Genomic DNA, 27,708 nt, shown 5'->3' with positions numbered 1-27,708 from the left:
ACTGTATCTATGTCTGGCTGGTGTCTGGCTACTGTATCTATTGTCTGGCTGGTGTCTGGCGCTCCTTCTAGACCAGCTACTGTATCTATTGTCTGGCTGATGTCTGGCGCTCCTTCTAGACCAGCTACTTTAGTCTGGTGGCCTTTTGAAACCAGGTAGCTCATCATCTCTGCTTCTGACTGATGTGAGGAGGAGAGATGGCTCTTTCTTTTTAATGGTGGGTCTATTTTGGAGGTTTTTCTATTATCTGTGGTTTAGAGTGATAATGATGTGTCTCTCAACAGGCCCTCATCCTGAAGGAGTTGTCTGTTATCAGAGACCATGCCGGCAGCGCCTGCCTCAGAGAACTGGACAAGACCAATAGTCCTCTGATTATGGCTCTGTGTGGCTCCAAAGGTAGGTCAACTAACCAGCCGCGGAGGTTAAATTCTGCCTTTACCACACACACACACGGTCACACACACTGTCACATACACTGTCACACACACACATACACTAATCACATGTCAGGAGCTCTGCCTGTACCCACTTCTAATAATAAGGAATAAGTGGTTCTTATTCACTTCAACTAAGACTTCCTGATTCTCTCTGATTTTATTGGCCATTAGAGCGTTGTTGTCACGGGAACAGCTAGGCTACACTCTAACGTTTGTTTTATGGATTATTAGGGGTAGTACTGACCTGTAGCTGACCTGTATGCTAATATAGCCATTTATAATAGCCTTATTTAATTTTTTTCCCTGCTTTAGGCTCTTTAATGATCTGTTTATGGTAGGATGTACCGTATAGTTTATTGTCCAGGACTAAACAATATGCTCAATGGAGATTCTCCACAGATTTCAAAAGCTTAGTCTGTGTCCAGGAAACCAGCCCATGGGTTTAAGGCTGGGGTCGGCGACATGCGGGCTGGTTTAAAAAACCGGCCTGCAACTTTTTTTGTTGTAAAAATGACTGTAAAATCACCAGGAATTCAGCTAAAAAAATAGTTTAATTCAGGAAATCTTTTCCCAAGTATTCCAACGAATAAAGAAAAAAGAGACATTGTTTTGGGTTTTAGTTGTCAATTTGCAGAGTTCAAAATCATTATAGTTCTGTTCAGGCCCTCCCGACCATTCACTCTGACAAAAATCAGCCCCCGGAGCTGAATCTAGTCTCCCTACCCCTGGTTTAAGGTAAACAAGTTAGTGTTATGGTAAATGCCCTTAAATCCTTTTCCCATCATGTCTCTTCTCCCTGCTGTAGACTCTCATCAACATCTCTCCATTATGTCTCTTCTCCCTGCTGTAGACTCTCATCAACATCTCTCCATCATTATGTCTCTTCTCCCTGCTGTAGACTCTCATCAACATCTCTCCATCATTATGTCTCTTCTCCCTGCTGTAGACTCTCATCAACATCTCTACATCATTATGTCTCTTCTCCCTGCTGTAGACTCTCATCAACATCTCTCCATCATTATGTCTCTTCTCCCTGCTGTAGACTCTCATCAACATCTCTCCATCATCATGTCTCTTCTCCCTGCTGTAGACTCTCATCAACATCTCTCCATCATTATGTCTCTTCTCCCTGCTGTAGACTCTCATCAACATCTCTCCATCATGTCTCTTCTCCCTGCTGTAGACTCTCATCAACATCTCTCCATCATTATGTCTCTTCTCCCTGCTGTAGACTCTCATCAACATCTCTCCATCATTATGTCTCTTCTCCCTGCTGTAGACTCTCATCAACATCTCTCCATCATTATGTCTCTTCTCCCTGCTGTAGACTCTCATCAACATCTCTCCATCATTATGTCTCTTCTCCCTGCTGTAGACTCTCATCAACATCTCTCCATCATTATGTCTCTTCTCCCTGCTGTAGACTCTCATCAACATCTCTCCATCATTATGTCTCTTCTCCCTGCTGTAGACTCTCATCAACATCTCTCCATCATTATGTCTCTTCTCCCTGCTGTAGACTCTCATCAACATCTCTCCATCATTATGTCTCTTCTCCCTGCTGTAGACTCTCATCAACATCTCTCCATCATTATGTCTCTTCTCCCTGCTGTAGACTCCTCTCTACATCATTATGTCTCTTCTCCCTGCTGTAGACTCTCATCAACATCTCCCTGCTCCATCATGTATCTCTTCTCCCTGCTGTAGACTCTCATCAACATCTCTCCATCATTATGTCTCTTCTCCCTGCTGTAGACTCTCATCAACATCTCTCCATCATTATGTCTCTTCTCCCTGCTGTAGACTCTCATCATCTCTCCATCATGTCTGTTCTACCTGCTGTGACTCATCATGTGTCTTCTCCCTGCTGTAGACTCTCATCAACATCTCTCCATCATTATGTCTCTTCTCCCTGCTGTAGACTCTCATCAACATCTCTCCATCATGGTGTTCTCCCTGCTGTAGACTCTCATCAACATCTCTGTCATTATGTCTCTTCTCCCTGCTGTAGACTCTCATCAACATCTCTCCATCATTATGTCTCTTCTCCCTGCTGTAGACTCTCATCAACATCTCTCCATCATGTCTCTTCTCCCTGCTGTAGACTCTCATCAACATCTCTCCATCATTATGTCTCTGATCTCCCTGCTGTAGGGGTCTCATCAGGACATAGACTCTGTCCTGTCCATGGTCTTCTCCTGCTGTAGACTCTGTCAACATCTCTGAGGTGATAGACTATGTCCTTCTCCAGGGTAGACTCTCATCAACATCTCCTGTCCATCATGTCTCTTCTCCCTGCTGAGGTGATAGACTCTGTCCTGTCATCTCTGATCATTATGTCTCTTGTCCTGCTGTAGGTGTCTGATCAACATGATAGATTATGTCTTTTCCCCCTGCTACATTTCTCATGTATTCATTGATTATTGGCAGTAGCTGTATATGGTCCAACTCAATGGTGTTGTGGTTAGACTGTGACCTGATGGTGTTGTGACTAGATGGTGTTGTGGGGGTGTAGAGGTGATGACTCGTGGTGCTGTGGGGTGTTGTGGTGATAGACTGTGTGACTGTCGATGGTGCTGTGGTTAGACTAGTGTCCAGTGACTGATGATGTGGTTAGAGTGTGACTCGATGGTGTTGTGGTTAGAGTGTGTGATCCCCGGCCGAGTCATACCAAAGGAAAAATGGGACCTGATACATTGGGGTTAAGGCTCTGTGATAGACTAGTGTCCTGTCCAGGGGGTGTACTGAGGTGATAGACTAGTGTCCTGTCCAGGGGGTGTACTGAGGTGATAGACTAGTGTCCTGTCCAGGGGGTGTACTGAGGTGATAGACTAGTGTCCTGTCCAGGGGTGTCCTGAGGTGATAGACTAGTGTCCTGTCCAGGGGTACTGAGGTGATAGACTAGTGTCCTGTCCAGGGGTGTCCTGAGGTGATAGACTAGTGTCCTGTCCAGGGGTGTCCTGAGGTGATAGACTAGTGTCCTGTCCAGGGGGTGTACCTGAGGTGATAGACTAGTGTCCTGTCCAGGGGTGTACTGAGGTGATAGACTAGTGTCCTGTCCAGGGGTGTACTGAGGTGATAGACTAGTGTCCTGTCCAGGGGGTGTCCTGAGGTGATAGACTAGTGTCCTGTCCAGGGGTACTGAGGTGATAGACTAGTGTCCTGTCCAGGGGTGTCCTGAGGTGATAGACTAGTGTCCTGTCCAGGGGGTGTACTGAGGAGATAGACTAGTGTCCTGTCCAGGGGGTGTCCTGAGGTGATAGACTAGTGTCCTGTCCAGGGGGTGTACTGAGGTGATAGACTAGTGTCCTCTCCAGGGGGTGTACTGAGGAGATAGACTAGTGTCCTGTCCAGGGGGTGTCCTGAGGAGACAGGAGATTCTTCTCCTATGAGCCGTGTTCTGGCTGCTTACTTTTCCCTGTATATGATAGAATGCTTAGGATTTGTTTGTTGTTTTGAGGTGATGATTCAGTAATGCTAATGGTCTTATTTCTTCATCCCTTTCATTTTCCCTTCCATAGGATCCTTCATCAACATCTCCCAGATGATCGCCTGCGTGGGCCAGCAGGCTATAAGCGGCTCTCGAGTGCCCGACGGCTTTGAGAACCGCTCGCTGCCTCACTTTGAGAAGCACTCTAAAGTAAGAACCTCCTGAAGGCCATTTATTAACCAGCTGAAATCACCATTATATCTGTCCGGAGTCTCAAGGGCTTCATTCATTCATAACATGAAGAGATTAGGGTGGGCTATCTCCCAAATGACACCCTATTTCATAGTGCACTCCTTTTGACCAGGCGACTGATAGGGTTCTGGTCAAAAGGAGTGCATTGTAGGAAATAAGGGGACATTTTGGGACACAGCTGAGGAACTGAAGCCACTCCTGGAGGACAATGGAAGTAGATATAATTACACATGCAACAATTTAAACATTATTTTACTGAGTTACAGTTCATATAAGGAGATCAGTCAATGTAAATAAATTCATTAGGCCCTAATCTATGGATTTCACATGACTGTAAATAACGACTGCATTAACATCTGCTAACCATGTGTATGTTGCATATCAAATCAAATCTTATTTGTATCTGTTGGCCACAGATACCTTTAAAAAAAAAAGTAGGGGTGTGGATCAGAAAACCAGTCAGTATCTGATGTGACCACCATGCAGCGTGACACATCTCTTTCACATAGAGTTGATCAGGCTGTTGATTTGTGGCCTGTGGAATGTTGTTCCACTCTTCTTCAATGGCTGTGCAAAGTTACTGGATATTGGCGGGAACTGGAACACGCTGTCGTTCATGTCGATCCAGAGCATCCCAAACATGCTCAATTGGTGACATGTCTGGTGAGTATGCAGGCCATTGAAGGACTGGGACATTTTTAGCTTCCAGGAATTGTTTACAGATCCTTGTGACATGGGGCTGTGCATTATCATGCTGAAACATGAGGTGATGGTGGTGGATGAATGGCACGACAATGGGCCTCAGGATCTCGTCACGTTATCTCTGTGCATTCAAATTGCCATCGGTAAAAATCAATTTGCATAACCCCATCGCCACCATGGGGCACTCTGTTCACAACATTGACATCAGCAAACCGCTCGCCCACACAACGCCGTACACGCTGTCTGCCATCTGCCCAGGACAGTTGAAACCGGAATTAATCCGAGACGAGCACACTTCTCCAGCTTGCCAGTGGCCGTCGATGTGAGCATTTGCCCACTGAAGTCGATTTATGATGCCGAACTGTGGTCAGGTCAATGAGATGAGATGGTTTCTGACAGTTTGTGCAGACATTTTTCGGTTGTGCAAACCCACAGTTTCATCAGCTGTCTAGGTGGCTGGTCTCCGACGATCCCGTAGATGACGAAACCAGGTGTGGAGATCCTCGGCTGGCGTGGTATGCAAAGCCGGTTGGAAGTACTGCCAAATTCTCTAAAACGATGTTGGAGGCGGCTTAAGGTAGAGAAATTAACATTTAAATTCTCTGGCAACAGCTCTGATGGACATTCCTGCAGTCAGCATTAGGGTTTAATGGCAGGAACCCCGTTACCAAGATTTACTGGAATTTACCGCCCAAAACATCGGCCCATCTCAGGGGGGGGACAGACGGCCCAATTCAGACCCATAACCATTCAGATGGTGGTAGACTATAGCAGTTATTAATTCAGACCCATAACCATTCAGATGGTGGTAGACTATAGCAGTTATTAATTCAGACCCATAACCATTCAGATGGTGGTAGACTATAGCAGTTATTAATTCAGACCCATAACCATTCAGATGGTGGTAGACTATAGCAGTTATTAATTCAGACCCATAACCATTCAGACCCATAACCATTCAGATGGTGGTAGACTATAGCAGTTATTAATTCAGACCCATAACCATTCAGATGGTGGTAGACTATAGCAGTTATTAATTCAGACCCATAACCATTCAGACCCATAACCATTCAGATGGTGGTAGACTATAGCAGTTATTAATTCAGACCCATTCAGATGGTGGTAGACTATAGCATTATTAATTCAGACCCATAACCATTCAGATGGTGGTAGACTATAGCAGTTATTAATTCAGACCCATTACCATTCAGATGGTGGTAGACTATAGCAGTTATTAATTCAGACCCATAACCATTCAGATGGTGGTAGACTATAGCAGTTATTAATTCAGACCCATAACCATTCAGATGGTGGTAGACTATAGCAGTTATTAATTCAGACCCATAACCATTCAGATGGTGGTAGACTATAGCAGTTATTAATTCAGACCCATAACCATTCAGATGGTGGTAGACTATAGCAGTTATTAATTCAGACCCATAACCATTCAGACCCATAACCATTCAGATGGTGGTAGACTATAGCAGTTATTAATTCAGACCCATAACCATTCCATTCAGATGGTGGTAGACTATAGCAGTTATTAATTCAGACCCATAACCATTCAGATGGTGGTAGACTATAGCAGTTATTAATTCAGACCCATAACCATTCAGATGGTGGTAGACTATAGCAGTTATTAATTCAGACCCATAACCATTCAGATGGTGGTAGACTATAGCAGTTATTAATTCAGACCCATAACCATTCAGATGGTGGTAGACTATAGCAGTTATTAATTCAGACCATAACCATTCAGACCCATAACCATTCAGATGGTGGTAGACTATAGCAGTTATTATTCAGACCCATAACCATTCAGATGGTGGTAGACTATAGCAGTTATTAATTCAGACCCATAACCATTCAGATGGTGGTAGACTATAGCAGTTATTAATTCAGACCCATAACCATTCAGATGGGGGTAGACTATAGCAGTTATTAATTCAGACCCATAACCATTCAGATGGTGGTAGACTATAGCAGTTATTAATTCAGACCCATAACCATTCAGATGGGGGTAGACTATAGCAGTTATTAATTCAGACCCATAACCATTCAGATGGCAGTAGACTATAGCAGTTATTAATTCAGACCCATAACCATTCAGATGGTGGTAGACTATAGCAGTTATTAATTCAGACCCATAAATATTCAGATGGTGGTAGGCTATAGCAGTTATTAATTCAGACCCATAACCACTCAGACCAACAACCATTCAGAGGGTGGTAGACTATAGCAGTTATTAATTCAGACCCATAACCATTCAGATGGGGGTAGACTATAGCAGTTATTAATTCAGACCCATAACCATTCAGATGGTGGTAGACTATAGCAGTTATTAATTCAGACCCATAACCATTCAGATGGTGGTAGACTATAGCAGTTATTAATTCAGACCCATAACCATTCAGATGGTGGTAGACTATAACAGTTATTAATTCAGACCCATAACCATTCAGACCCATAACCATTCAGATGGTGGTAGGCTATAGCAGTTATTAATTCAGACCCATAACCATTCAGACCCATAACCATTCAGATGGTGGTAGACTATAGCAGTTATTAATTCAGACCCCTATCCATTCAGATGGTGGTAGACTATAGCAGTTATTAATTCAGACCCATAACCATTCAGATGGTGGTAGACTATAGCAGTTATTAATTCAGACCCATAACCATTCAGATGGTGGTAGACTATAGCAGTTATTAATTCAGACCCATAACCATTCAGATGGTGGTAGACTATAGCAGTTATTAATTCAGACCCATAACCATTCAGATGGTGGTAGACTAAAACAGTTATTAATTCAGACCCATAACCATTCAGACCCATAACCATTCAGATGGTGGTAGACTATAGCAGTTATTAATTCAGACCCATAACCATTCAGACCCATAACCATTCAGATGGTGGTAGGCTATAGCAGTTATTAATTCAGACCCATAACCATTCAGACCCATAACCATTCAGATGGTGGTAGACTATAGCAGTTATTAATTCAGACCCATAACCATTCAGACCCATAACCATTCAGATGGTGGTAGACTATAGCAGTTATTAATTCAGACCCATAACCATTCAGATGGTGGTAGACTATAGCAGTTATTAATTCAGACCCATAACCATTCAGATGGTGGTAGACTATAGCAGTTATTAATTCAGACCCATAACCATTCAGATGGTGGTAGACTATAGCAGTTATTAATTCAGACCCATAACCATTCAGATGGTGGTAGACTATAGCAGTTATTAATTCAGACCCATAACCATTCAGACCCATAACCATTCAGATGGTGGTAGACTATAGCAGTTATTAATTCAGACCCATAACCATTGGTCAGACCCATAACCATTCAGATGGTGGTAGGCTATAGCAGTTTAATTCAGACCCATAACCATTCAGACCCATAACCATTCAGATGGTGGTAGGCTATAGCAGTTATTAATTCAGACCCATAACCATTCAGATGGTGGTAGACTATAGCAGTTATTAATTCAGACCCATAACCATTCAGATGGTGGTAGACTATAGCAGTTATTAATTCAGACCCATAACCATTCAGATGGTGTTGGACTATAGCAGTTATTAATTCAGACCCATAACCATTCAGATGGTGGTAGACTATAGCAGTTATTAATTCAGACCCATAACCATTCAGATGGTGGTAGACTATAGCAGTTATTAATTACCCATAACCATCAGACCCATAACCATTCAGATGGTGGTAGACTATAGCAGTTATTAATTCAGACCCATAACCATTCAGATGGTGGTAGACTATAGCAGTTATTAATTCAGACCCATAACCATTCAGATGGTGGTAGACTATAGCAGTTATTAATTCAGACCCATAACCATTCAGATGGTGGTAGACTATAGCAGTTATTAATTCAGACCCATAACCATTCAGATGGTGGTAGACTATAGCAGTTATTAATTCAGACCCATAACCATTCAGACCCCCATAACCATTCAGATGGTGGTAGACTATAGCAGTTATTAATTCAGACCCATAACCATTCAGACCCATAACCATTCAGATGGTGGTAGACTATAGCAGTTATTAATTCAGACCCATAACCATTCAGATAACCATTCAGATGGTAGACTATAGCAGTTATTAATTCAGACCCATAACCATTCAGATGGTGGTAGACTATAGCAGTTATTAATTCAGACCCATAACCATTCAGATGGTGGTAGACTATAGCAGTTATTAATTCAGACCCATAACCATTCAGATGGTGGTAGACTATAGCAGTTATTAATTCAGACCCATAACCATTCAGATGGTGGTAGACTATAGCAGTTATTAATTCAGACCCATAACCATTCAGATGGTGGTAGACTATAGCAGTTATTAATTCAGACCCATAACCATTCAGATGGTGGTAGACTATAGCAGTTATTAATTCAGACCCATAACCATTCAGATGGTGGTAGACTATAGCAGTTATTAATTCAGACCCATAACCATTCAGATGGTGGTAGACTATAGCAGTTATTAATTCAGACCCATAACCATTCAGATGGTGGTAGACTATAGCAGTTATTAATTCAGACCCATAACCATTCAGACCCATAACCATTCAGATGGTGGTAGACTATAGCAGTTATTAATTCAGACCCATAACCATTCAGACCCATAACCATTCAGATGGTGGTAGACTATAGCAGTTATTAATTCAGACCCATAACCATTCAGATGGTGGTAGACTATAGCAGTTATTAATTCAGACCCATAACCATTCAGATGGTGGTAGACTATAGCAGTTATTAATTCAGACCCATAACCATTCAGACCCATAACCATTCAGATGGTGGTAGACTATAGCAGTTATTAATTCAGACCCATAACCATTCAGACCCATAACCATTCAGATGGTGGTAGACTATAGCAGTTATTAATTCAGACCCATAACCATTCAGATGGTGGTAGACTATAGCAGTTATTAATTCAGACCCATAACCATTCAGACCCATAACCATTCAGATGGTGGTAGACTATAGCAGTTATTAATTCAGACCCATAACCATTCAGATGGTGGTAGACTATAGCAGTTATTAATTCAGACCCATAACCATTCAGACCCATAACCATTCAGATGGTGGTAGACTATAGCAGTTATTAATTCAGACCCATAACCATTCAGATGGTGGTAGACTATAGCAGTTATTAATTCAGACCCATAACCATTCAGATGGTGGTAGACTATAGCAGTTATTAATTCAGACCCATAACCATTCAGATGGTGGTAGACTATAGCAGTTATTATTTCAGACCCATAACCATTCAGATGGTGGTAGACTATAGCAGTTATTAATTCAGACCCATAACCATTCAGATGGTGGTAGACTATAGCAGTTATTAATTCAGACCCATAACCACTCAGACCCATAACCATTCAGATGGTGGTAGGCTATAACAGTTATTAATTCAGACCCATAACCATTCAGATGGTGGTAGACTATAGCAGTTATTAATTCAGACCCATAACCATTCAGATGGTGGTAGACTATAGCAGTTATTAATTCAGACCCATAACCATTCAGATGGTGGTAGACTATAGCAGTTATTAATTCAGACCCATAACCATTCAGATGGTGGTAGACTATAGCAGTTATTAATTCAGACCCATAACCATTCAGATGGTGGTAGACTATAGCAGTTATTAATTCAGACCCATAACCATTCAGACCCATAACCATTCAGATGGTGGTAGGCTATAGCAGTTATTAATTCAGACCCATAACCATTCAGACATTCAGATGGTGGTAGACTATAGCAGTTATTAATTCAGACCCATAACCACTCAGACCCATAACCATTCAGATGGTGGTAGGCTATAACAGTTATTAATTCAGACCCATAACCATTCAGATGGTGGTAGACTATAGCAGTTATTAATTCAGACCCATAACCATTCAGATGGTGGTAGACTATAGCAGTTATTAATTCAGACCCATAACCATTCAGATGGTGGTAGACTATAGCAGTTATTAATTCAGACCCATAACCATTCAGATGGTGGTAGACTATAGCAGTTATTAATTCAGACCCATAACCATTCAGATGGTGGTAGACTATAGCAGTTATTAATTCAGACCCATAACCATTCAGATGGTGGTAGACTATAGCAGTTATTAATTCAGACCCATAACCATTCAGATGGTGGTAGACTATAGCAGTTATTAATTCAGACCCATAACCATTCAGATGGTGGTAGACTATAGCAGTTATTAATTCAGACCCATAACCATTCAGATGGTGGTAGACTATAGCAGTTATTAATTCAGACCCATAACCATTCAGACCCTTAACCATTCAGATGGTGGTAGACTATAGCAGTTATTAATTCAGACCCATAACCATTCAGACCCTTAACCATTCAGATGGTGGTAGACTATAGCAGTTATTAATTCAGACCCATAACCATTCAGATGGAGGTAGACTATAGCAGTTATTAATTCAGACCCATAACTATTCAGATGGTGGTAGACTATAGCAGTTATTAATTCAGACCCATAACCATTCAGACCCATAACCATTCAGATGGTGGTAGACTATAGCAGTTATTAATTCAGACCCATAACCATTCAGACCCATAACCATTCAGATGGTGGTAGACTATAGCAGTTATTAATTCAGACCCATAACCATTCAGATGGTGGTAGACTATAGCAGTTATTAATTCAGACCCATAACCATTCAGATGGTGGTAGACTATAGCAGTTATTAATTCAGACCCATAACCATTCAGATGGTGGTAGACTATAGCAGTTATTAATTCAGACCCATAACCATTCAGATGGTGGTAGACTATAGCAGTTATTAATTCAGACCCATAACCATTCAGATGGTGGTAGACTATAGCAGTTATTAATTCAGACCCATAACCATTCATATGGTGGTAGACTATAGCAGTTATTAATTCAGACCCATAACCATTCAGACCCTTAACCATTCAGATGGTGGTAGACTATAGCAGTTATTAATTCAGACCCATAACCATTCAGATGGTGGTAGACTATAGCAGTTATTAATTCAGACCCATAACCATTCAGATGGTGGTAGACTATAGCAGTTATTAATTCAGACCCATAACCATTCAGATGGTGGTAGACTATAACAGTTATTAATTCAGACCCATAACCATTCAGACCCATAACCATTCAGATGGTGGTAGACTATAACAGTTATTAATTCAGACCCATAACCATTCAGATGGTGGTAGACTATAGCAGTTATTAATTCAGACCCATAACCATTCAGATGGTGGTAGACTATAGCAGTTATTAATTCAGACCCATAACCATTCAGACCCATAACCATGCAGATGGTGGTAGACTATAGCAGTTATTAATTCAGACCCATAACCATTCAGATGGTGGTAGACTATAGCAGTTATTAATTCAGACCCATAACCATTCAGATGGTGGTAGACTATAGCAGTTATTAATTCAGACCCATAACCATTCAGACCCATAACCATTCAGATGGTGGTAGACTATAGCAGTTATTAATTCAGACCCATAACCATTCAGATGGTGGTAGACTATAGCAGTTATTAATTCAGACCCATAACCATTCAGATGGTGGTAGACTATAACAGTTATTAATTCAGACCCATAACCATTCAGATGGTGGTAGACTATAGCAGTTATTAATTCAGACCCATAACCATTCAGATGGTGGTAGACTATAGCTGTTATTAATTCAGACCCATAACTGTGTGAAGAGAAGTCAGCCGTCGGCATCTAATTCTAGTCCTATATTCAAGGATGGGGTTAGAATGATAACGATAAGGAAAAATAAATGTTGTATTTCCTTTTATTTGACTGTTAAACGGCAGGGAAGAATTGAAGCAGCACTAGAGGGAACGAGGAGGTAGACTCATAACATTGGGAAATATCAAATCCAATTTTATTTGTCACATACACATGGTTTGCAGATGTTAATGCTTGTGGTGTAGCGAAATGCTTGTGGTGTAGCAATGGTTATTATGAAAGGTATATATGTGTCAGCCTACTAATTATACAAATAGGCCTTATTATATTTCAAAATTCTCTAGCCTTTACTTGTGACTTTATAGTCTGCATGTGCAGCACCAGAATGACATGTTCTCTCCTTGCTCTGTCATGGCTTTATAGTCTGCATGTGCAGCACCAGAATGACATGTTCTCTCCTTGCTCTGTCATGGCTTTATAGTCTGCATGTGCAGCACCAGAATGACATGTTCTCTCCTTGCTCTGTCATGGTTTGTACGATATACAGTAGGCTACATTCATACCGTTCCTACTCAAAAAGATTAGCCTACTGGAAGCTGGTTTCATTTATTTACCCAAGAGAGCATATAGCTAGCTATATCAAAGGGCTTTTGTTTTTCTGTCGATGCGTAATGTGCAGTAGCTTTTATCATATACAGTTCAGTCTGAAAGTATTCAGACCCCTTGACTTTTCCCACATTTTGTTACATTAGTCTTATTCTAAAAATTGATGAAATTATTTTTTGCCCCTCATCAATCTACACACAATACCCCATAATGACATCACAATACCCCATAATGACATCACAATACCCCATTATGACATCACAATACCCCATAATGACAAAGTGGAAAAACAAGTTTTTGCAAATAAACAGTAATACCTTATTTCCATAAGTATTCAGACCCTTTGCTATGAGACTTGAAATTGAGCTCAGGTGCATCCTGTTTCCATTGATCATCCTTGATGTTTCTACAACTTCATTGGATTCAATCTGTGGTAAATTCAACTGATTGGACATGATTTGGAAAGGTAAACACCTGTCTATATAAGGTCCCACAGTTGACAGTGCATGTCAGAGCAAAAACCAAGACATGAGGTCGAAGGAATTGTCCGTAGAGCTCCGAGACAGGATTGTGTCGAGGCACAGATCTGGAGAAGGGTACCAAAATGTGTCTGCAGCATTGAAGGTCCCCAAGAACACAGTGGCCTCCATCATTCTTAAATGGAAGAAGTTTGGAACCACCAATACTCTTCCTAGAGCTGGCCGCCCGGCCAAACTGATCAATCAGGGGAGAAGGGCCTTGGTCAGGGAGGTGACCAAGAACCCGATGGTTACTCTGACAAAGCTCCAGAGTTCCTGTGGAGATGGGAGAACCTTCCAGAAGGATAACCATCTCTGCAGCACTCCACCAATCAGGCCTTTATGGTAGAGTGGCCAGACGGAAGCCACTCCTCAGTAAAAAAGCACATGACAGCCCGTTTGAAGTTTGTCAAAAGGCACTCAGACCATGCGAAACAAGATTCTCTGACATAATGAAACCAAGATTGAACTCTTTTTAGCCTGAATGCCAAGCTTCACATCTGGAGGAAACCTGGCAGTATCCCTACGGTGAAGCATGGTGGTGGCAGCATCGTGCTGTGGAGATATTATTCAACGGCAGGGACTGGGAGACTAGTCGGGATGTGGCGGATTGAGACACACACAGCCTGATGCAAAAACAATCTCTAGCTTAAACAGATGGATTTCGATGGGGATTTATGGCAATTAGATTTTCTCGAACCTGCAGAAATTGTAGGCTAAGGGTTGAAAAACGTTCAAACGTTCATAGATGTTTCTCTTTCCTAGCAGTAAACAACATCTCTCCAGCTGGCTCAGTCAGAGCCCTGTTTTCATTTGTTTGCTCTGACATGGGATGAATCCCGAAATGGCAACCCTTTTCCCTACTTAGTGCACTACTGTTGACCAAGCCTCTGTGGTGCCCTGGTCAGAAGTAATGCACTCTACAGTAATAGTGAATAGGGTGCCATTTGGGACTCGTACGGGGCCTTTTATAATGACGTAACACCTCTCTCTCTCTCTCTCTCTCTGTGTGTGTCGTGTCACAGCTTCCTGCAGCTAAAGGGTTTGTAGCTGACAGCTTTTATTCAGGCCTGACGCCGACGGAGTTCTTTTTCCACACTATGGCTGGTCGAGAGGGCTTGGTGGACACCGCTGTTAAAACAGCAGAGACCGGATACATGCAGGTAACACACACACACACACACCACTGGGCTGCTGCCTGCTGCACCGTACCCAACACCCTCTGCTCTCTGTTTGTATTAAAGAAAAGAAGGAACAACGTGTGCTCCCTACGAATCTAAATCTTATCAGGCTCCCTCTTGAGTAGTTATCTCCTAGGGCAGGACTATTCAACTCTGACCCTATGAGGTCCGGAGCCTGCTGGCTTTCTGTTCTACCTGGTCATTAATATCACCCACCTGGTGTCCCAAGTCTAAATCAGGCCCTGATCATTAATATCACCCACCTGGTGTCCCAGGTCTAAATCAGACCCTGATCCTTCATATCACCCCACCTGGTGTCCCAGGTCTAAATCAGGCCCTGATCATTAATATCACCCACCTGGTGTCCCAGGTCTAAATCAGGCCCTGATCCTTCATATCACCCCACCTGGTGTCCCAGGTCTAAATCAGGCCCTGATCATTAATATCACCCACCTGGTGTCCCAGGTCTAAATCAGGCCCTGATCATTAATATCACCCCACCTGGTGTCCCAGGTCTAAATCAGGCCCTGGTCATTAATATCACCCCACCTGGTGTCCCAGGTCTAAATCAGGCCCTGATCATTAATATCACCCCACCTGGTGTCCCAGGTCTAAATCAGGCCCTGGTCATTAATATCACCCCACCTAGTGTCCCAGGTCTAAATCAGGCCCTGGTCATTAATATCACCCCACCTGGTGTCCCAGGTCTAAATCAGGCCCTGATCATTAATATCACCCACCTGGTGTCCCAGGTCTAAATCAGGCTCTGATCATTAATATCACCCCACCTAGTGTCCCAGGTCTAAATCAGGCCCTGATCATTAATATCACCCACCTGGTGTCCCAGGTCTAAATCAGGCCCTGATCATTACAGTGAAAACAACATGCAGTGGAACTGGCTTGGTGGTCCAGAGTTGAGGGTCCTTAGGGGTGTGTTGTTGATGTGTTCAGATCAGAACAGCTTACCATCTGACTAATGACACGAAGCAGAGGAAGGGTGTTGAGTGGTCACACACACACACACACACGGTGACACAACAAGCAGGATTAAAGAGGCCTATCTGTTGTTGAGTCGTCCTCTGATCTGTTCTTCTGTGGTGGCTGTGTTGTGTCAACAGAGGCGTCTGGTCAAGTCGTTGGAGGACCTGTGTTCCCAGTATGATCTGACGGTACGGAGCTCCACTGGTGACATCATCCAGTTTGTCTACGGGGGGACGGCCTGGACCCGGCCGCCATGGAGGGGAAAGATGAGCCGTTGGAGTTCAACAGAGTTCTGGACAACATCCGGGTGAGTCACACACGTGTGAGGCAATACTTAATCTCACACACAGAGAGACACATGCAAGCGCGCACACACAAACACACAGAGACACACACACACACAGAGACACACACACACACACAGAGACACACACACACAGAGACACACACACAGTTACAGAGAGAGAGACACGCACACACAGAGACACACACAGACACTCACACACCCATTATTCTCTTAGACCTCACCTGTTGTCAGTCTGGCAACAATAACATAAACAATCCTACATTTCAAAGTGCCAGGCTTCAGAATGTGCAGACGGTGAAATGAGGATTTACCCAGCATGCATGTTGTCATCTCTATGTGTGTTGGTGATGCAGGTCAGCTGTTTGTTCACCTGCCCACAGTTACTAATAACACATCCGCACTCCTCCCTCTATCCCTCCATACCTCCATCCCTCTATCCCTCCATCACTCCTCTTCCCTCCATACCTCCATCCCTCTATCCCTCCTCCCTCTATCCCTCCATCACTCCTCTTCCCTCCATCCCTCCTCCCTCCATCCCTCTATCCCTCCTCCCTCTATCCCTCCATCCCTCTATCCCTCCATCCCTCTATCCCTCCATCCCTCCGTCCCTCTATCCCTCCATCCCTCCTTCCCTCCATCCCTCCTCTTCTCCTCCATCCCTCTATCCCTCTATCCCTCCATCCCTCCTCCCTCTATCCCTCCATCACTCCTCTTCCCTCCATCCATCTATCCCTCCATCCCTCTATCCCTCCATACCTCCTCTATCCCTCCATCACTCCCCCTCCATCCCTCCTCCATCCCTCCTCCCTCTATCCCTCCTCCCTCTATCCCTCCATCCCTCCTCTATCCCTCCTCCCTCTATCCCTCCATCATCCCTCTTCCCTCCATCCTCCTCCCTCTTCCCTCCATCACTCCTCCCTCATCCCTCTATCTCTCCTCCCTCTATCCCTCTATCCCTCCTCCCCTCTATCCCTCCATCACTCCTCTTCCCTCCATCACTCCTCTTCCCTCCATCACTCCTCCCTCATCCCTCTATCTCTCCTCCCTCTATCCCTCCATCACTCCTCTTCCCTCCATACCTCCATCCCTCTATCCCTCCTCCCTCTATCCCTCCATCACTCCTCTTCTCTCCATACCTCCTCCCTCCATCCCTCTATCCCTCCTCCCTCTATCCCTCCATCACTCCTCTTCTCTCCATACCTCCTCCCTCCATCCCTCTATCCCTCCTCCCTCTATCCCTCCATCACTCCTCTTCTCTCTATACCTCCTCCCTCTATCCCTCCATCACTCCTCTTCCCTCCATCACTCCTCCCTTCATCCCTCTATCCATCCTGCCTCCATGCCTCTGTCCCTCCTCCCTCCATCATTCTCTCTCCATCCCTCCTCCCTCCATCCCTCTCTCCATCCCTCTATCCCTCCTCCATCCATCCCTCTCCCTCTATCCTTCCTCCCTCCATCCCTTTCCCTCTATCCCTCCTCTCTCCATCCCTCTATCCCTCCTCTCTCCATCCCTCTATCCCTCCTCTCTCTATCCCTCCTCTCTCCATCCCTCTATCCCTCTCTCCATCCCTCTATCCCTCCTCTCTCCATCCCTCCTCTCTCCATCCATCCCTCTATCCCTCCTCTCTCTATCCCTCCTCTCCATCCCTCTATCCCTCCTCTCTCCATCCCTCTATCCCTCCTCTCTCCATCCCTCTTCTCTCCATCCCTCCTCTCTCCATCCCTCTATCCCTCCTCCCTCTATCCCTCATCCCTCCATACCTCTATCCCTCATCGATCCATCCCTCTATCCCTCCTCCCTCTATCCCTCCTCCCTCTATCCCTCATCCCTCCATACCTCTCTCCCTTCTCCATCCTTCCATCCCCCAGTCTGTCCATACGTGTTCTGAGCAGCCAGCCCTTAGTAAGAATGAGTTGGTCCTGACAGCAGAGTCCATCATGAAGAGGAGTGACTTCAAGTGCTGCCGAGACAGCTTCCTCGAGGTAAATAACTATCACTTATCCACTTGACTGCTTCTATGTCTTGCATTCAAAATGGCACCCTATTCCCTACATAGTGCACTTTAACCAGAGCCCTGGTCTAAAGTAGTGCACTGCATACCGTATAGAATAGGGAGCCGTTTGGGACCAGACTATATTATTGATTTTAGATCTATTATCAAGAGTTATGTTACAGCGTATAGACCTATATCAGTCATCAACAGTAATGTCCCAGCCTATAGACCTATATCGGTCATCAGTAATGTCCCAGCCTATAGACCTATATCAGTCATCAGTAATGTCCCAGCCTATAGACCTATATCAGTCATCAACAGTAATGTCCCAGCCTATAGACCTATATCAGTCATCAGTAATGTCCCAGCCTATAGACCTATATCAGTCATCAACAGTAATGTCCCAGCCTATAGACCTATATCAGTCATCAGTAATGTCCCAGCCTATAGACCTATATCAGTCATCATCAGTAATGTCCCAGCCTATAGACCTATATCAGTCATCATCAGTAATGTCCCAGCCTATAGACCTATATCAATCATCAACAGTAATGTCCCAGCCTATAGACCTATATCAGTCATGAACAGTAATGCTATAGCCTATTAAATGTCAGTTAAAATGTCAAGTTTGACAGATTTCTTCATTCAAACCAATGTTACCAGCAGTTACACCCCAGCGTATAGACCTATATCAGACTCAAACCAATGTTACCAGCAGTTACACCCCGGCGTATAGACCGAGACTTAGACCTGGGTAACATCCTCAAATGGCACCCTATTCCCTATGGGCTGCACTAATGTTGACCTGGGCCCATTGGGCTCTATATAGGGACTAGTGTTGACCTGGGCCCATTGGGCTCTATATAGGGACTAGTGTTAACCTGGGCCCATTGGGCTCTATATAGGGACTAGTGTTGACCTGGGCCCATTGGGCTCTATATAGGGACTAGTGTTAACCTGGGCCCATTGGGCTCTATATAGGTACTAGTGTTAACCTGGGCCCATTGGGCTCTATATAGGGACTAGTGTTAACCTGGGCCCATTGGACTCTATATAGGGACTAGTGTTGACCTGGGCCCATTGGGCTCTATATAGGGACTAGTGGATTAGTGTTGACCTGGGCCCATTGGGCTCTATATAGGGACTAGTGTTAACCTGGGCCCATTGGGCTCTATATAGGGACTAGGGGACTAGTGTTAACCTGGGCCCATTGAGCTCTATATAGGTACTAGTGTTAACCTGGGCCCATTGGGCTCTATATAGGGACTAGTGTTAACCTGGGCCCATTGGGCTCTATATAGGGACTAGTGTTAACCTGGGCCCATTGGGCTCTATATAGGTACTAGTGTTAACCTGGGCCCATTGGGCTCCCATATATAGGGACTAGTGTTGACCTGGGCCCATTGGGCTCTATATAGGTACTAGTGTTAACCTGGGCCCATTGGGCTCTATATAGGTACTAGTGTTGACCTGGGCCCATTGGGCTCTATATAGGTACTAGTGTTAACCTGGGCCCATTGGGCTCTATATAGGTACTAGTGTTAACCTGGGCCCATTGGGTGTTAACCTGGGCCCATTGGGCTATATAGGGACTAGTGTTAACCTGGGCCCATTGGGCTCTATATAGGGACTAGTGTTAACCTGGGCCCATTGGGCTCTATATAGGTACTAGTGTTAACCTGGGCCCATTTGGCTCTACATAGGGACTAGTGTTAACCTGGGCCCATTTGGCTCTATATAGGGACTAGTGTTAACCTGGGCCCATTGGGCTCTATATAGGTACTAGTGTTAACCTGGGCCCATTGGGCTCTATATAGGTACTAGTGTTAACCTGGGCCCATTGGGCTCTACATAGGTACTAGTGTTAACCTGGGCCCATTGGGCTCTATATAGGTACTAGTGTTAACCTGGGCCCATTGGGCTCTACATAGGTACTAGTGTTAACCTGGGCCCATTGGGCTCTACATAGGTACTAGTGTTAACCTGGGCCCATTGGGCTCTATATAGGTACTAGTGTTAACCTGGGCCCATTTGGCTCTACATAGGTACTAGTGTTAACCTGGGCCCATTTGGCTCTACATAGGGACTAGTGTTAACCTGGGCCCATTGGGCTCTATATAGGTACTAGTGTTAACCTGGGCCCATTTGGCTCTACATAGGGACTAGTGTTAACCTGGGCCCATTGGGCTCTATATAGGTACTAGTGTTAACCTGGGCCCATTGGGCTCTACATAGGGACTAGTGTTGACCTGGGCCCATTGGGCTCTATATAGGGACTAGTGTTAACCTGGGCCCATTGGGCTCTATATAGGGACTAGTGTTAACCTGGGCCCATTGGGCTCTATATAGGTACTAGTGTTAACCTGGGCCCATTGGGCTCTATATAGGTACTAGTGTTAACCTGGGCCCATTGGACTCTATATAGGGACTGGGGTGACATTTAGGACACAGACCTATATTATGGTCTATCAACAGCCACAGCCAACAGCAGATCTTCAACCACTGTTCAAATATCATAGATTTATCAGTTATAGATTTATCAAGTTATAGATTTATCAGTTATAGATTTATCAAGTTATAGATTTATCAGTTATAGATTTATCAAGTTATAGATTTATCAGTTATAGATTTATCAGTTATAGATTTATCAGTTATAGATTTATCAGTTATAGATTTATCAATAGTTATAGATTTATCAGTTATAGATTTATCAGTTATAGATTTATCAGTTATAGATTTATCAGTTATAGATTTATCAGTTATAGATTTATCAGTTATAGATTTATCAGTTATAGATTTATCAAGTTATAGATTTATCAGTTATAGATTTATCAAGTCATAGATTTATCAGTCATAGATTTATCAGTCATAGATTTATCAGTTATAGATTTATCAAGTTATAGATTTATCAGTTATAGATTTATCAGTTATAGATTTATCAGTTATAGATTTCATCCTTCAGTCACATGTAGGTAAAACATGTTGATTTCTATATAGAATCAGAACGGGTGTATTCTGTCGTTTCCATGACGCTTCCCTTTGTCAAATAGAATTCTCAGAATTCTAGAGTTTTGCAGCTCTATATCCAAAATGGCACAAATGGCACATGTTCCAAGAATATCCGTGCTGTCCCTGCATTCAGCACGTGACCAATAGCGAGGCAGCACTGCTCTGGTTACTAGGCAAAAACTACTAACATAATAAACTTCAAATTACACTATGCTATTCTGTGGTCAATGGAAGAATGAGCGATACAAGCTGATAATGGTGCATGTGACTTACGTTCTGGTTAGCCTGCCGATGTCCAAACCAAGTACCTTCTCAATGTCTTTCCATATCAGGGTAAAGATGAAACCAGGCCTGCAGGTGAGTGACTGTCTGAGACTGTGGGTTTGAGACTCATGGAGTCTTGCAAAGGCAGAAATTGTGAAATTGCCTCTCTCTCTCTCTCCTTCTCTCTCTCTCTCTCTCCTCTCTCTCACTCCTCTCTCTCTCTCTCTCTCTCTCTTCTCTCTCTCTCTCTCGCTCCTCCTCTCTCTCTCTCTCTCTCCTCTCTCTCTCTCCTTCTCTCTCTCTCTCTCGCTCCTTCTCTCTCTCTCTCTGTCGCTCCTCCTCTCTCTCTCTCTCTCTCTCTCTCCTCCTCTCTCTCTCTCTCTCTCTCTCTCTCTCCTCTCTCTCCTCTCCTTCTCTCTCTCTCTCTCCTCTCTCTCTCTCTCTCTCTCTCTCTCTCTCTCTCTCCTCTCTCTCCCTCCTCTCTCTCTCTCCCTCTCTCTCTCTCTCTCTCTCTCTCTCTCTCTCTCTCTCTCTCTCTCTCTCGCCAAGCTCTCGCTCTCTCGCTCTGGCTGCTGCACACGAAACAAGGCCCATGAAAACTGGTGCAGTGTGCTGTCCGTGGAACCTGAAGCATAAAGAGAGAACTGTATTGATTCATGCGTAAAGGCACCGGTATAAGGGCCCAATACAGTGTCTGATACTATCAACAGATGACTGTCTTTATATCTTGTCATTTTAGTATATTTCCACTAATATTTCTGAATGCAATTGAATCCTTTACAATGTAGTCTAGTTCATGTTTAGGAATACAGCAAATCATTTCACCTGGCAGGTTATATTATTATTATTATCATATTTTTCATTTCTACTTTGTCAGTAGAAGCTATAACTGGACTTTATTAATGACTTTAACTCTTATTACTAATTTAATTTACAAATCAAGTTGATCAAATGGAAACACTGTAGTGTTTTATTGTAAAGGGAATGAAAATAGACTATATGCCTATGCTTTTTTTTCGTAGGACTTAATAGAATTATCCAAAACAACATATCCTTGACGATCCATCTAAACAACTAGTCATTTTTTTATTTTTTTTATTTCCACAGGTATTTCTTTATGCAATTTAATCCTTTACAATATTTTATGCACTATTTATCAAGCTTGTTTGTGCTCCTTGCGGGTTGATATGCATCTGAGGCATATGCTAAAGGGGATGCCCAGCAACGTTCTCTAGTGGGTACTGATAGGCTGAAAGGCCAGGCAGTTCTAGTGGTAATGACGTGTACTATGAGACCTCCGTGCTCTAGGATTCCTCCTTTAATGATGTGTACCATGAGACCTCCGTGCTCTAGGATTCCTCCTTTAATGACGTGTCCCATGAGACCTCCGTGCTCTAGGATTCCTCCTTTAATGACGTGTACCATGAGACCTCCGTGCTCTAGGATTCCTCCTTTAATGATGTGTACCATGAGACCTCCGTGCTCTAGGATTCCTCCTTTAATGATGTGTCCCATGAGACCTCCGTGCTCTAGGATTCCTCCTTTAATGATGTGTACCATGAGACCTCCGTGCTCTAGGATTCCTCCTTTAATGATGTGTACCATGAGACCTCCGTGCTCTAGGATTCCTCCTAATAAAGACGTGTACCATGAGACCTCCGTGCTCTAGGATTCCTCCTTTAATGACGTGTACCATGAGACCTCCGTGCTCTAGGATTCCTCCTTTAATGATGTGTCCCATGAGACCTCCGTGCTCTAGGATTCCTCCTTTAATGATGTGTACCATGAGACCTCCGTGCTCTAGGATTCCTCCTTTAATGACCTGTACCATGAGACCTCCGTGCTCTAGGATTCCTCCTAATAAAGGCGTGTACCATGAGACCTCCGTGCTCTAGGATTCCTCCTAATAAAGGCGTGTACTATGAGACCTCCGTGCTCTAGGATTCCTCCTTTAATGACGTGTCCCATGAGACCTCCGTGCTCTAGGATTCCTCCTAATAAAGACGTGTCCCATGAGACCTCCGTGCTCTAGGATTCCTCCTAATAAAGACGTGTCCCATGAGACCTCCGTGCTCTAGGATTCCTCCTAATAAAGACGTGTCCCGTGAGACCTCCGTGCTCTAGGATTCCTCCTAATAAAGACGTGTCCCATGAGACCTCCGTGCTCTAGGATTCCTCCTATAAAGACGTGTCCCATGAGACCTCCGTGCTCCAGGATTCCTCCTTTAATGACCTGTACCATGAGACCTCCGTGCTCTAGGATTCCTCCTTTAATGACGTGTCCCATGAGACCTCCGTGCTCTAGGATTCCTCCTAATAAAGACGTGTCCCATGAGACCTCCGTGCTCCAGGATTCCTCCTTTAATGACCTGTACCATGAGACCTCCGTGCTCTAGGATTCCTCCTTTAATGACCTGTACCATGAGACCTCCGTGCTCTAGGATTCCTCCTTTAATGACCTGTACCATGAGACCTCCGTGCTCTAGGATTCCTCCTTTAATGACCTGTACCATGAGACCTCCGTGCTCTAGGATTCCTCCTTTAATGACCTGTACCATGAGACCTCCGTGCTCTAGGATTCCTCCTAATAAAGACGTGTCCCATGAGACCTCCGTGCTCTAGGATTCCTCCTTTAATGACCTGTACCATGAGTACTGTGACTAGAAATGCATCTTTTCAAAAAAAAAAGCTTCTCTAAACATTAAAAACATTTATAATGTATGTTGTTCTAACAGGGTTTGTGTGTATTGTTCCTGTTTCTTCATCAGTACATGCTCTGTAATCCAGAGGGTTATTTGAAGGTATATTACGTATATTGGTGATTTAGTCTCCCGAGGCAGATGGGGTTACGTCCCATTTTAACAATGTTCCGTCATACACACTCAGGGTCTGGAAGTTCTGATGCTGGTTGATGGGGACGGAAGCCTGAAGGATTGTCATCGTTATTGTTGGAACGTTCCCCCTTTTTGTATATAAACTTTTAATTGGAATGTTGAAAGTCAGATCAGCACAGGGGTCAAGGACTTCTCCGACAACTTCTGGTTTCAAATGAATAGGCCTCTCCGTTATCAGCTAATTAACTGATTTCAAGATAGCAGCATAATCACCTTTTTTTTCTTCCATTTGTTAGTTTATTTCATTTTTGTTTCTAGTCATTACCATATTTTAATGATGAATAATGTGGGGGCGCCCGTGCGCGCACACAGAGTTGATTTAAGGAACGTGTGGTAAGGTTGATCCAGTTTACTCTGTGGTTTCTGTCTTACTTTGTCCCCCTCGTCAAGGCCTTGACAGACACGGGCTCAGAGAAGTATATGGAGGTACGGTGTCTAACATGTCTAGGTAATGGTGTGAGACTAACCACGTGACAACAGCACCGTTTCAAACACAGCATTCGGTCAGTTGGTCAATTCTAAAGTTTGTCTTTTTCAATGTGTCTACCCATGTTTGGATTAAAGTACTAATCAGGCAAGTGTTGAATCGTAGTAGGGGTTTGATTTGATCAAATAAATGAAACGTTGTACATATTTTTAAATACATTTTATTGTAGAATGCATCCACAGTTGATTTGAATGTTATTTTACTAATCGTGTAAGAGTTGCATCGTTATAGGGTTTTGATTAACATAATATTTTTTGGCAGGTTTGATTAAATGGATGGTAGATGAAATGCAATGAGTGTTTCCTGTTCTGTGATGTTACTGTCTGTCCTGCACAGCCTGACCTAGTGCGTAGTGCTGTGTTGAAAGACCAGTTTTACACTGTGCAGCTCTGCTGGTGTGTTGTGTGGAAGCATGATCTCCTAACGGTTCTGTTGATTTACCAGGGTCTGTACACTCATTATGTACTAAGTAACCCAGGGGCAAAAGTGGTTGAAGAGACATCACTTTACAACCATCACTTTAGAACCCCTTTACAACCATCACTTTAGAACCACTTTACAACCATCATTTTAGAACCCCTGTACAACCATCACTTTACAACCCCTTTACAACCATCACTTTGGAACCCCTTTACAGCCATCACTTTAGAACCCCTTTACAGCCATCACTTTAGAACCCCTTTACAACCTTCACAGCCATCACTTTGGAACCCCTTTACAACCATCACTTTACAACCACTTTACAACCATCACAACCATCACTTTACAACCACTTTACAACCATCACAACCATCACTTTAGAACCCCTTTACAACCATCACAACCATCACTTTAGAACCCCTTTACAACCATCACAACCATCACTTTGGAACCCCTTTACAACCATCACTTTAGAACCATTGCTTTAGAACCACTTTACAACCATCACAACCATCACTTTAGAACCCCTTTACAACCATCACTTTAGAACCCCTTTACAACCATCACTTTAGAACCACTTTACAACCATCACTTTAGAACCCCTGTACAACCATCACTTTAGAACCACTTTACAACCATCACTTTAGAACCCCTGTACAACCATCAATTTAGAACCCCTTTACAACCATCACTTTAGAACCCCTTTACAACCATCACTTTAGAACCATCACTTTAGAACCCCTTTACAACCATCACTTTGGAACCCCTTTACAACCATCACTTTACAACCATCACAACCATCACTTTAGAACCCCTTTACAACCATCACAACCATCACTTTAGAACCCCTTTACAACCATCACAACCATCACTTTGGAACCCCTTTACAACCATCACAACCATCGCTTTAGAACCACTTTACAACCATCACTTTAGAACCCCTTTACAGCCATCACTTTAGAACCCCTTTACAACCACCACTTTAGAACCACTTTACAACCATCACAACCATCCCTTTAGAACCATCACAACCATCACTTTAGAACCCCTTTACAAACCATTACAGCCATCATTTTAGAACCACTTTACAACCATCACTTTAGAACCATCATTGTAACCAGTTTACAACCGTCATTTCTACCAGCTTTTTATTTATTTATTTAATCAATTGTATTTTTCCCACTGGGTTTCTAAAGTGTTACCTCTCAACAGGAGTGAATTATTGACATCTTATCATGGCTGTTATTGACATGGTACTCTCTCCCTCTCTCTCTCCCTTTATCTCTCCCTCTCTCTCCCTTTATCTCTCCCTCTCTCTCTCCCTTTATCTCTCCCTCTCTCTCTCCCTTTATCTCTCCCTCTCTCTCCCTTTATCTCTCCCTTTATCTCTCCCTCTCTCTCCCTTTATCTCTCTCCCTTTATCTCTCTCCCCTTTATCTCTCCCTTTATCTCTCCCTTTATCTCTCTCCCTTTATCTCTCTCTCCTTTATCTCTCCCTTTCTCCTCTCTCTCTCCCTCTCTCTCTCCCTCTCTCTCCCCTCTCTCTCCCTCTCTCTCCCTCTCTCTCTCCCTCTCTCTCTCCTCTCTCTCTCCTCTCTCTCTCCCTCTCTCTCTCTCTCTCTCTCTCTCTCCTCTCTCTCTCCCTCTTATCTCTCCCTCTCTCTCTCTCTCTCTCTCTCTCTCTCCCTCTCTCTCTCTCCCTTTATCTCTCTCTCTCTCTCTCCCTTTATCTCTCCCTCTCTCTCTCCCTTTATCTCACTCTCTCTCCCGTTCTCTCCCTTTATCTCTCCCTCTCTCTCTCCCTTTATCTCTCCCTCTCTCCCTTTATCTCTCCCTTTATCTCACTCTCTCTCCCTTTATCTCTCCCTTTATCTCCCTCTCTCCCTTTATCTCTCCCTTTATCTCACTCTCTCTCCCTTTATCCCTCTCTCTCTCCCTTTATCTCACTCTCTCTCCCTTTATCCCTCTCTCTCTCCCTTTATCTCACTCTCTCTCCCTTTATCTCTCCCTTTATCTCATTCTCTCTCCCTCTCGCTCTCCCTTTATCTCCCTTTATCTCACTCTCTCTCCTTCTCTCCCAACCAAAGGAGATCAAAAAGTTCATCAAGGCTACATCCGAGAAAATCAAGAAGACCAGGGACAAATACGGCATCAACGACAATGGCACCACTGAGGTAGACCTTTTCATCCTTTACATTTAACACAGTCACGTTGACATCTCTTTTTCAAGCAGTCCATCCAGGATTTAGCTATTTCCCATCACTGCACTATTACTGCATAAATGGGGCGGCAGGTAGGCCTAGTGGTTAGAGTGTAGGGACGGCAGGTAGCCTAGTGGTTAGAGTGTAGGGACGGCAGGTAGCCTAGAGGTTAGAGTGTAGGGACGGCAGGTAGCCTAGTGGTTAGAGTGTAGGGATGGCAGGTACGGCCCTAGTGGTTAGAGTGTAGGGACCTAGTGGTTAGAGGTAGCCTAGTGGTTAGAGTGTAGGGACG

The 27,708-nt window shown here is 43.7% G+C and overlaps 1 protein-coding gene across 1 annotated transcript in view; it reads left to right on the top strand.

The window, feature by feature from the left end:
• The window catches only part of LOC112259635 (DNA-directed RNA polymerase III subunit RPC1-like), a gene marked incomplete at its 3' end in the record, with an annotated part of 67,175 nt that overhangs the window by 27,247 nt on the left and 12,220 nt on the right, over positions 1–27,708 (top strand). Inside the window, 7 exon segments of the mRNA XM_042313618.1 lie at positions 285–396; positions 3,959–4,077; positions 14,704–14,841; positions 15,978–16,065; positions 16,068–16,147; positions 18,017–18,130; positions 27,303–27,389. Of these exon segments, the coding sequence (XP_042169552.1) occupies positions 285–396; positions 3,959–4,077; positions 14,704–14,841; positions 15,978–16,065; positions 16,068–16,147; positions 18,017–18,130; positions 27,303–27,389 (738 nt within the window).

Source organism: Oncorhynchus tshawytscha, unplaced genomic scaffold, assembly GCF_018296145.1.
Source record: "Oncorhynchus tshawytscha isolate Ot180627B unplaced genomic scaffold, Otsh_v2.0 Un_contig_5223_pilon_pilon, whole genome shotgun sequence".
Classification (NCBI taxonomy): domain Eukaryota; kingdom Metazoa; phylum Chordata; class Actinopteri; order Salmoniformes; family Salmonidae; genus Oncorhynchus; species Oncorhynchus tshawytscha.
The sequence above is the reverse complement of the archived record's forward strand: the minus strand, read 5'-3'. Positions and strand labels throughout refer to the sequence as shown.